The 11,975-nt window shown below is 44.3% G+C and overlaps 2 protein-coding genes across 4 annotated transcripts in view; both read left to right on the forward strand.

Moving 5' to 3' along the window:
• The window catches only part of LOC122397637, a 48,352-nt gene extending 40,102 nt beyond the window's left edge, over window positions 1-8,250 (forward strand). For all 3 annotated transcript variants that reach the window (XM_043396909.1, XM_043396907.1, XM_043396910.1), the window contains exons 11-14: window positions 734-850; window positions 2,275-2,361; window positions 6,692-7,306; window positions 7,741-8,250. In XM_043396909.1, coding sequence (XP_043252844.1) covers window positions 734-850; window positions 2,275-2,361; window positions 6,692-7,306; window positions 7,741-7,917 — 996 coding nt within the window. In that variant the 3' untranslated portion in view covers window positions 7,918-8,250. The remainder of the gene's footprint in view (window positions 1-733; window positions 851-2,274; window positions 2,362-6,691; window positions 7,307-7,740) is intronic.
• Window positions 8,251-9,160: 910 nt separating this feature from the next.
• LOC122397855 lies at window positions 9,161-11,810 on the forward strand. Its single transcript, XM_043397305.1, has 4 exons — window positions 9,161-9,288; window positions 9,353-10,321; window positions 10,381-11,007; window positions 11,141-11,810. The coding sequence occupies exons 1-4, from the start codon at window positions 9,161-9,163 to the stop codon at window positions 11,808-11,810; spliced, it is 2,394 nt and encodes a 797-aa protein (XP_043253240.1).
• The last annotated feature ends 165 nt before the right edge of the window (window positions 11,811-11,975 follow it).

The raw sequence follows: 11,975 nt of genomic DNA on the forward strand, positions 1-11,975 counted from the left end.
TTTCGTGCACCGTCTCCTATTTATATGTCTCTTCAATAATTATAAAAACAAGTTTAGTAAAAACAAGTTGCTCGTTTTTTCGTAAATATGACGATACTTTTGACAATATTCTACGCAGTATCTTATACGTGTTGCTTCCATATTTATTACATATTTTTTCATGCATAAATGTCATGTCTACATTGCATATATTGAGTGCATAAACATTCCCACCCTACTTATTACTGACTGCAATAGTTTAGTATAACGTTCGTAGTTTCTAAAATTTAATAAAATAGAATTTAAAATTCTCATCCTCAAATAACTTTAACCTTCTAAACTCGAGCATACAATCTAGTACAATGTGACATTACAGTAATTTTCAAATAATTCTATAATGCTTGACACTTTTCTTTACCAATACCCTATGCGTCACCTTTGAAGATAACGTTTCGCGCTACAGATAATATTTTCTGAGAATCTAGACCCGGCGTTAACAATAACCAATGACTTACTTGTACGCTATGTGCGTTACGGTGTCAGTACTCGATAACAATGACTAACCGAAAAGCGTTCTTTACGTTTACGCAAAAATCGAAGGCAAGGCAACGATCTGTCCTTAATAATATCTGAAGCAGCGATTGAGTCACTTAATGCTTCCGTGTCTACCGGTAGCCGTGCCTAATCGTTTCGTTCTTCCGCGAGATAATTGATTATCGACGCGTGTCACGTACCTATCGGCATTCCATTACAGAGGAGCATGAACAACGCAGCCAAAATGGAAGGTGCTAAGGAGAGGACGCAGGAGACGCGAAAGCCACAAAATCCGGAAGCTCTGAGGGCGCAGGAGCACAAAGTCACACACGACAAGGTACCTTGGAAAAGCTAACAATTACTCACGCTTTACTCGCAGTAAACGTAAACGTAAACGTAAATGTGAATCGAGAGTCGCTTTGCATTGGAACACCATGGTACCATAGGAAGTCTAAAGCTTGTAAGATCGCGAGAAAGGTAAAGAAAGATCGAGTGGATCGGGTATTCTAAAATTAACTACGGAAATGCTAGAAGAAACTAGAAAGATTCCGCGTATATAGTATGATGAGCGTCGAAAGAAAGCAATTACGACGGTAGAGTGGCTGGCAAAAAGCAATACACAAATGAAGTAAATCGTTGGAAAAGATTGCTGTTTGCTCTAGGAAATATCTTTTTCCATAGACTCCGGGTCACTTCGATCCGGAGTAATATAATCGTGGATTAAACGGACGGTTCGTTCTTTCGAAATTTTGGCGTTAATTTGTTTGCTAGTTATAATCGAAGGCCGAGGAAACATTGGTAAATAGAATGCAATAGAAACGTACACACGTGTATCGCAGGTAAATCCAGGTTTTGATCGTCGCAGACAATCCGATAACGGTATTCACACTCGATTTACTTTGATTTTTAATCGCGTATTACTATAGATAGGCGTACGAGGACTCGTGTGAGTGACTGTATCTACGATCGTTGACAACCAAAAGCGCAATCGCGTCTCGTGGTTACGCACGCTTACGATCGACTTCGATCGATTTTTAATCGACGAAGCGTGGTACGGATTTTCAACTGCAAGAGAAACAACGCTCGCGAAAAGTGCAAACGTCGTTAAACGCGAACGGCCGCTGAAAAGATCCGCGGCAATAATGAGTAGAGAGCCGATCTAATTAAAAATTATTGCACGATGTTGCAAACGATTGAACTTTCGTGGGTGAGCGTTCAAACGACGATATTCACAGGCGCAGCGCTCGCTCGAGTATCCTTGCGCAGTTTATAACCGTACGCGGATGAAGCGAGCGGCGCACTCGCAAATTCGTCGTCCTCTTTGCTCCGTTTTCGATACGTTTCGCTTCTATTTCCAATTACAGAAGTAAAAGTGCAGTTACAGAGTAATAACATCGAAACTTTCACACGGAGAAAAGTTCGCGACTGATACAGTCGCTTCGACTTCGGTGCTGAACAAAGCTCCTCGTTGGTCGCCCAAGCATTTATCAAAAACTGTTCAACAAAGTGTTTAAGTGTTTTAACCTTGGTCCTGAATTGTTCTTTACCTTTGGACGTGAGTGAATTGAACTTAATTTTTTAAGAAGAGGCGAAAATAAAATATAAAAAAACGCTAAATCTACCTAGCAAACGACCCAATAAAATTAAATCGTATCGTTTCTTGGTATTATTTTAAATACCGAATTTTTAATAAATGCTCGACCAACGAAGAGCCTTGTTTAAACGTTCGTTAAATCAATTCGATAATTAAATTGTTTGCAGCTGATGGAGGAGTTCAAGCGTGCTCACCGAAAGATGTTCAATTCCGCGCAGCAGAAAGTTCATTTCTCCGATCAGCCGTCCGAGCAGGTAAGAGAACGATAAGCTTATTATCGTGTCGAAAAACAATATGCGACGAGTTCCCGAAAACGTGCTTCTTCGATCGATCGAAAGTCCATTATCGAGTGCGATACCTCCGCGCAACGATTGCAACATTGTCGTTCGAGCCACTAAAATTAAAATCTCGCGGTGCTTATTAAATTAACGAGCAACGGTGCACTTTTTCCGATTACAATTTCGCCGCTTACGACTTTCACCGTTTCCTTCTTTCGCCGACGAAGACGTTACAGCTTCTGATCGCTGAAAAGATCCCCGCTAGCGAAGGTAAAATTCCTCGTTAGATTACGGAACGATAGGCGCGCGCGCGATGGAAAAAGCGGAACTAAGGATACGTAAGCGAGCAATTAAAAAATCCTATTAGCAACACACTCGGAATCGCGACTCTGCGGCAGAGAAGCTTTTTCGATCGGGATTACGCTTAGCAACCGAGGCCAATTATGTATTGATATACAGGGTGCTCGAAACCTTCGAATGTGAAGGAATGTTTCGATCAGATTTTACGCGAGAACGTCGACAAAATTTTCCTGGCCTCTTTAATAAACAAAATAATTAACACGTTCGCTATCACGCATCGCATACCCGTGGGAGACCAACAGTCGCACAGTGATAATTTTCTATTTTACGCCGAGTATAAACAAACGAGTGTTACATTATGGGAGACAAACTATTCAAAACATTCCGCTGACTTATATAATACTATTTACTTGTACGTTGCGATGCTTGCTATTTTTATATTGGTTTATCATCCCTTAAAGTTTGGGGAGCTACCTGTAGTCGAAAGAGGCGGAACGAGATAAACAGCACACGAGCATCCTTCGTCGGATAATACGCGAACATTCTTACTCTGTTAATTACACAACCACGAAGATCTGGCAAAGTAAACAGATAAGGCCTCGAAATTACGAAGCCTTCGGTGCGGTTATTGTCTGCGCGGCGCGAACGAACTGCGCTTCCCTTGTGTTGGTGCACACGCTCAAGTGCACCTGAATTTACGTAGAAGCGTGTTATTAACTGTTATACACACGTACGCGGATCGTTGGAACGAGATAGAGAGCGATCTGCCGGTTATAGTCACGTACATTTCACCGTTTTGTCTCAGTATCTCAATCTCCGCGCGATAGAAAGCATCGACGGTCGTTCGGTCGCTGAAACCACTAAATCACTCCTTTAATTGAGACGTAATTAAGTGATTACAATACATTAACCGCGCGCGCTGAGGACAGCGAAGACTTTCTAAATCGAACCGTTTATACAGGCTATTTCATAGCACGTGGTGTCTATTCCAATAGTGAACAGGGGGCAGAAAAGCAATGTAAAAAGGTCGAGAGACAACCAGAAATTGTTGACAGTTTTGTGCAAACAGTTTGGTAGAAATTGATTAAGAATTAGCGGAGCACAAAAATGGCTATAACTTGAGAACAAGGTAAAATAGGGCACACGTTTACGTGAACTTTTTTCACTGCTTTTACGTCCTTTGTAAACCATTAAAATAGAAACTACGTATTATAAAATAGCCTATATGTCAACGAGCCACTTGATCGGGCGCCTATCAGTGATTTATCGTTCGTGATTTCGCGACGGAACGATCGGAATTGAATTGTTTCTAAGGTGTTCGATGTTCTACGGAAAGATAGAAATAATTGTGAATTCGATGAGTCATTATACAGAGTGTGTTAAAACTGATGGTCCAAACTTTGGGTACGCGTGATATCATCAAAGTAAACAGAGGAAGAATCCCCCCATCGTTTGGGCTCTTCTAGATCCATCACTGAGAGTAAAGAAAAACATGAACATTGATCTAGAAATCAACGATCATCGCAGCAGGTGCCAGAAGCGTTTTCCGCCTATTTCAATAGATGCGTCGAGATTTACATATACTCAGTGAATGAGTACAGTATTCATCAAAATAGACAACAAAGTACTCGATACGCGTATCCAAAATTTGAACCATCAATTTTCGTAGAACGTCACCCTAGTTCGCCTTGAGGGAGCAGTCTGGGGAATTCAGATCAAAGAATAGATGTTATAGGACTTTGAACAGAACTCTGTATCAGTGGCACACAATCTTTTCAATTACTGGGCCAAACAAAACGAAATGTGTGAACAACAAGTGTACGAAGAATGGCATAGATTCTGCAGAATAAGTTTAACACTTGGCCTTAATAAGGTTGTAGAAAATTGCATAATAGAATTTAGATTGCTATCTTTCAATTAGTTCCTGGTTTTGTTTACATTCTTATTCGCGACTAAACACCTTCTTTAAAATTGTAAATACTACCGGATACGAAAGTTACGTTTTACAAAGATTATTGTAGACATAGTACAAGCACATAATGATAAAATTTATCGATAACTAAATTAATCTCACACTCGCTGATAATGATAATGACTTCATGTTTACAAATACCGTAATACCCAACTTATTTACCCAGTAACAGAAATGTAACTAATAAAATGTTAACTATAATGACTCTTGAAGCAAACATCAGACGTAAGATCAAGATCTGCTGAAGTCTTTTTTATCTACCTCTAACCACGTTAGAAAATACAACTTGTCCCAGTCGCGTGGGGCATCCTGTACAGATAAGATTAGAATTAAGTTACTATAAAAGAACTGCATGGCCATCGACTGTCATTTCGATCCACTTATTCCCACTGATGAGTGAAAAAAAGAAAAATAACGAAGGAAGAGTAATTTTCGGACCCGATGTACCAGACTGCCCCCTTAAGTACACGTGCGTGCGGTCGTTCGTCGATTCCGCTTCTTCTTGCAAATTGCGGCAGACGTGCAAAATAATAGGAGGTTACGTAAGACCGCGAGCAACGCTCGTGACCGTTTTCAGTCGACTCGAGTCGCGTCGTGCGATCGGTTTCAAGGCGGTCGGGCGTCAGGATACCGCAAAACTGCGGAGGACCTCGCGCGGCTATGATTAACGAAAACGCCGGGTCGCGATCATCGTTCGCGAAACGCTGCAAAGTGTCCGCGTAATTCGGAAGGGAACGAACGTCTCGCGTCCTCGAATCCCGCGCGCTGAGCGATCCGTCATCGTGAACAGTGGATCGCAATCGGTTTCGATCGCCGCGAACATTTCCTCGAACCGTTAATTGACGCGGCCGGTATAATTTATACAAATTCGTCGGCGCAAAAACACGCTCGGAAATTAACCGTTATCGATCCATTAAAAAGAAGATCGCATCGCCGGCAGAATGGAAAGTTAATCGGGGAGTGATAGCTTTTTGAAACGCAGATGATGAACAATTTAATGAGCAACGGTGAACGGAGAAGGAGCCGCATCTTGGTCACCATCACGCCTTACGATGTTAGTTATCGACCCAATCAGTTCGCTCGATAGTTGGTTAACGTCTTTGATCGCGTGCAATTCGCGTACGAGAGTAATTAACATCGTGAGACGAAAAGTGCTGATAAGAACGTTCGAGCCTGTTATTTTAGCTGAAGTTTTAGCATAATTTGTAGACTGGTGAAAATTACAGAATACGTATTTACTAGTAGCTATAGAGACTGGTTTAACCTTTGGACGTGTGGAAAATTTGCGGTGAATACAAATCATTAATCATAATCCGCGTTTCCTACCGACGAACGATTCGATATTGCTACAAATTTTGTGTTTTTCAATTACCTATTTTATGAAAGTAATCTAATCTGTTGGCAAAGTATGGAAAGAATATTCTACTTCATTAAGTATTTTCATCGTCATCCTTGGTGCACAAGGCCTCGCTGTTATCATGCAATAAGATAGGCTTCCTATCTACTATTGCACTACATTAACTAAGCCATATTTGTTCCTGACGCGGGTTTCACAAATAAAACTTAAGTGACATAGCTTTTTTTAATCAGCGATTTGTCAATCGCGAATGACCGACTTCAAACGAGGAAAGTTTTAAATTACTTTCATTTTATCGTTTCCTGTAATATAACGCGTTTACAAAGTAATGGCCCGCATATCATAAACGAATCACATTTATCACAGTACTTTATTCGCATTGTTGGAGAAATATCTTCTCCTTTTTTGAATCTTATCTCTGACGGTTTTCAGCATCGTAAAGAAGTACATTCCTTTCATTTTATTACTGTTCTCTGTATCGTAACTTACGAAGCTACGATCCGTATATCATTAGCAAATACGCGATATCTATATAACTTCGTGCATGTGCTAACCTTCGTCCACGCAATTCCATTTCATTTCAAATTACCTCTAGGGATAACACCTCCCACTTTAAAGAACATTGTCCGCGCAAAGGAATTTTTCCCATTACCTGAATCTCGTTATGTCACCTGCAGGAACAAGAGAAGAGGGTTTTGAACGCATCGACGACCTCGAACAACATTCCACCGGCGCCCCCAGCACCACCAGTGGTACAACCAACACCTCCCGCGCCTCCTGCGCCACCAGCACCGCCGCCACTTCCTCTTCTAGCGAAGACCAAGAGCAACGAGGACTCCGTGGAGATGCAGAGCATCGAGTCCTTCAAGCTGAAAGAAACGCCAAATCCAGTGATTCCAAAGCCACCGCCCACCTACTTCCCCATACAAAACTCGACGACCACCGTGAACGGAAGTCCCCGACACACTGGGACCGGAAACAAACCACAGGTGAACGGTAAAGAGCCCTCGACGAGTCCCGTGTCGGAGACGCCCAAGTCGATCGTGCCGCCTCCGCCTCCTCTCGCTGTGAACGCACAAAACTTGAAGCCAGCGGGGGGGAAGGTCGCCATCAGGATAGGGGCGTACGAGGGTGAAGCCAAGCAGCCATCCAAGCTGGAATTCCTGTCCCAGCAGGCTCGCGTTGACAGGAACGGGACCAGCGAACTGGCGAACGGCCCGGTGGTGTCCAGGCTGCAAAACGAACTGGCTGCCACGCTGCAGAGATCGAACCTAAGAAGAAAGACTGACGGGGTAAGCTGTTCCCATGTTTATTATAGTTTTATCGAATCGAACTCACCGGTTGAAATCACCTCCATGTGCCTATGCGGCAGCGTAACCGTGTAACTCGAGGATTTACTGTAATCAAACAATATGGTTGGTTAATGATTACATATAAACACGAGTCTATAATTTTACTTACAATTGAAGTGTTTCGTGCATTATGCAGATGTCTCCTGCAATTTCCATAACAAATATCGAGAGCTTACAAAACACTTGAGTGGAGAACCGCGTCTTTGAAAGGAAACGGAGGCACTGGAAATTAAGTTAATAGTACACTTGTTGGGGAACAATGCGATTGTAATGCAGATAATAGTCGTGTATGCGAGACAGATGAGAGACCGACGTGCAGACAGTTCGAGTTTATGGCTAGAAATTTTCTGACTTTTGTTCAAACTTGTTTGCAGGAAGCACAACCAGGCATTAAGCCGATCCCCGAGAACGCAGCAACGACCAACAACGAGACAACGAATTCGGAGTTGCCGCAACCTGGCAAGTTGCCGCAGAGCAACATCGAGAAGCTCGCGTCCGCTCTGAGCAACAAAGTCACCATCAAAGTGAACCCGGATCATAATAATCGATAAAGTACCTAGCTTTCGTTTAAGTCGGACGAATCGATTAGGAAAGTCCACCTTGTACCTCTGCCACAATGTACATTTTTGCACGCTCTTTTGAAACCCTACATCGATTATATTCTAGACGAAAGAGCGCTCCCCCTATTGGCGAGCTTCTTTTTTACGTCTTTTACCCGTACGTCTTTTTTTACATGTTATTTATTATCGTATTATAGTGATTAAGGAGAACCTTAAAAAAACCGGCTAATAATCCTTATTAACCGAGACAAGGCACTGCGGAAACTTTTACCACGTAGGACCGGGTCTTTAAACTTAGTCCCCTCTGTCGCTGACTTTCTGTACGAGTCGTGATACTCGATAGAGGCATCGAACTGAAAAATAAAGACACTGATATAAAGATTCTGCGTTTCGATTTATTCCCGTTAACGTAGAGAGTAGATCCCCTTACTGTGAATCGCGTCAATCTTAAAATAAAAATTTCTGAACACCCTCTATCTTCGATCCGTCGAGAAGTTGTTCGATCATTAATTTTCACAGATCTGTTTATTCGAAACTCGTTAACCTCTCACGAGCGAACATCGGTCGGTTCGGGGCTTTTGAAAAATTCTCCGGTCGCGTTGAATCCCGTACACGACTCGTCCAAACGATCCTGCTCCCCGCGCGTCGAAGGAAAATTGTACTTCATGAATACGTCGCGCAAAGCTCAGACGCCCAGACGTCGAACGACGCGTCGAGAAACGGAGCACAACAGGATTCGGAAGCTGCTGGCCTCCGAGTACTCCGACTTCTCGGATATCGTTCTCGTGGAATCTCCGTTCGCGGAGACCACCAGAAACGGACGCGGAATCCGTCAGGTTTCTCTCGGTCTCACGCCGTCCAAATTGATCGTGGCCGCGGACGTTTTCAAAGGCAACACCGAGTACTTCTGCCCGCGCGGCCTCGATCCCAGCATCGAGAGTTTCGAGCTGATCTCGGTGTATCCTTTGCAGTACGTTACCCTGAGCGTGTTCAGCAGGAGACACCGCAAAACATTAAAGGCAAGGTAGACAGTTCGTTGATAAATACGGCCCGGTACGCAACGTTTAACGGTAACATCGTAGTCGCGCGGATTATTGTTTTATATCTGACCGACGTTGACGCGATTAGATTCGTGAACGGAAGGACCAACTATTACGAGCTGGGCGGTGTACAGAGGAGACAGATTTTCTGGATGAAATGGCGGGAGGAAGTGGAGAGCTTGCTGGCCAGAAGGATGGACAGGAGCTCGTTGTCGGAGACCACGGCCGCGAGTTCTTCCAGCTCCACGACGTTGTACGTTCTCTCCTCGGGGATCGAGATTCGAAAGGAGGCTAAAACTGACGGGAAAATGGCAGTGTGCAGGTTATATTTCAGGGTAACGGTATATAAACTTACTTTAAGGTACTAAAACGTTTAATACGTACAGAGTGTGGACACACTACGGCGGAGCTGGCGATTACTCGTCTCCGACTTGGACTCGAAAGGATCTGTACCTGGGGCGCTCTTACAACGAGTTGTCCAGTGGCATGTACGCTCCAGTTCCCGTGCGATTCGCTGGCGCCAGCTTGGAGGACATAAAAAACGAACTGAAGGATTTCTCGCCGAGCAAAATCGAGAAAGTCAGCCGCAGCTGGCCGACGTGCCAGTGTTTCGAGAAGAAGGATCAAAACGACGGCCTGTGCGACGTGTTGTTCATCAGGGACCACAATCGTAAATACTATAACACGAGCAAGTTCTTTGCTATCTGCCAGAGCTGCCCTCGAAATCGCGCGAACGACGACAAGTGTAACGAGAAACGTAACGTGTGGTACGAGGACGAGGCGCTGGAAGTTACCTCGACGAAAAGGGACAAGGACGAGCGTCGTGGAAAATCGAAATGTGCTACGAGATGTTTGGCAGGAAGGATATCGCGTTTTGGATTCGGTGTACCGGAGAAGTGTCATTCGGGGCTGGTACTCAGAGATTGCAGCCGCGCGAAATCGGAGGCGAAGAAAGCGCAGAATTTCTACGTTCTCATGGAGGAAGGCGTGAAAGTGTGGGAGAGCGAGGGAAAAAGACGTTGCAGATCCACGAAGCGTCCCAGACATTTCAGGAGATACGGCCTTTGCGCGACAGCGCATTTTCTACGCTCGTTGGGGCCTTGGACCGTTCAACCTGGCGAACGAAGCTGCCTCCAAGGACGCAGATCCTTCAGCCAGGTCACCATCCGTCGACAGCCAAGCGATATCGAGCTGAGGCTTCCGGTGTCGAGGCGCCAGCTAGCAGCCAGTATTTCTTACACTGCTCTTCAATCAGGTAGCTTTGGGTCTATCGGATCTACGGCGAGAGGACGCGTAGTACTGTTCTGGACACCGGAATACTGGTACAGACCCAGACCTGCCTCTGCTGCCTACAGGTAGTAACCACAGATGATATCCGGATCGCGATCGATCCTTATCAATTGTATTGCAACAGGGAACTGAGGCAGCACTTGAGCCACCTGAGAGATTATCGGCAGGAGAAGGAACGACCGTCGAAACGGAAGTTATTCTGTAAGAGGAGAAAATGCCAGTGCGAGGAGGACCCCATCATCGTGGCGGAGGAGAAACCTAGCTTCTTAGAACGGATCTTCTCTGGGAACGGATCCGGCAAAAAGAAAAAGAAATACGAGAATCAAGAGAACAGTACCACGGATCAGTTGAGAAGATTGCTGAGAATGGATTTCAGGATCACCATCTGGGACATAGACAGCTCGACTCTGGCCAACCAGCTCACCCTGATCGATCGCGATCTCTTCGTTCGAATTCCTCCGGAAGAGATCGAGATCTTGGTGTTTCAGAGAAGCTCCAGGAACGCTTGCAACTTGGCCGCGTGGATAGCGTTCAGTCACAGGGTGTCTTGCCTCGCTGTCAGCGAGATTCTCGCGATTAAAAAGTTAGGCGTCAGAACTAGAATGATCGCGAGGCTCGTGAACGCGGCCAGCAAGTGTTTCGCCATGGGAAATTTTCATTCGTGCAGGTCTATTCTGGCTGGGCTGCAAGCGCCTCCGATTTATAGGCTGAGAAGCAGTTGGTCTTACTTACGCGTCCATCATGCCAACAGGTATGATGTTCTTTAAACAGATAACTTTGTTCTCAGAGCACGCTTAAGTAAATCCTTACTGCGTACAAGCTACGATCTTTGTCTTCTAATATTTCCTTACATTCTCTCGTGCAAATTATTTTCACGCTTATAGGTACGACACCATGGAAAGGCTCTGCAAGATTTACAAAAGTCCATGTAGCCTGGCGTATCGACGAGCTTGGACCAAGGCAGAAAGCAAAGCACCTTCTATGCCATACGTTGGTGACTTAATAGACCAAATCCTTGGCTTGACTTGCATGGAGTGCCATCAAGACAACGATAGCTTGTACGCAGTACCGGACAAAGCGATTCGGGAACGCTCAAAATATACAGGCTCGGTTAACGTAAACAAGGATGCTGTAAGTCTGAAAAGTAACGAGGATTTAGAACAGAAGCATGGTTTAGGTAAACGTATCCTGGTGTCTGTCATCGCCAAAATGAAATATAAAAAAAATCAAATGACCATCTACGAGGAGGAAAGTGATTTGTTGTGGACGTCGAGACAGCAGGATTTAGCATGGAAGTATTTTTACCGTTGGAATAACATCGTCCTGAAACGCAGGGCTCTTGCGAAGGAACAGGAACGTTTGAGGGATATGGAGCCAAGGATGAAACTGGTCCTCGATGTCGTGTCCTGGCTGACGGATTGCCAGAGACGCGCTCGTGGATACGATTTCCCAGGACACTCGTTTACGCGGGAATTTCTGTTGAAAACTCGATACAGAGAGGATCGAGAGAACTTCTTCATTAGCCTCAAACTGGAACCATCGAAGATAACTTGAACGAGAGTATTTAAATAAATTGGCAATACATTATCATTAATGGAAAGGAAGAGGAAGACAATGAAGTGGATTCTTACGTAATTATTAATCTTCTTAGTAGAATCGTTGACATGTGTAAAAAAAGATATATAAAAATTTCGTCTATATTAATGATTAAGTCTTCTG

The sequence above is a fragment of the Colletes gigas genome, unplaced genomic scaffold (genome assembly GCF_013123115.1).
Source record: "Colletes gigas isolate AHSC1104 unplaced genomic scaffold, ASM1312311v1 Colletes_gigas_Sc00010, whole genome shotgun sequence".
Taxonomy (NCBI): Eukaryota; Metazoa; Arthropoda; class Insecta; order Hymenoptera; family Colletidae; genus Colletes; species Colletes gigas.

Bases quoted from the DNA above. Each gene is read 5' to 3' on its own strand.
- LOC122397855 (XM_043397305.1), top strand. From the start codon at position 9,161: ATGGACAGGAGCTCGTTGTCGGAGACCACGGCCGCGAGTTCTTCCAGC. The intron at 9,289-9,352 runs GTTATATTTCAG...TAATACGTACAG, and splicing joins GGGAAAATGGCAGTGTGCAG to AGTGTGGACACACTACGGCG. The intron at 11,008-11,140 runs GTATGATGTTCT...TCACGCTTATAG, and splicing joins CGCGTCCATCATGCCAACAG to GTACGACACCATGGAAAGGC.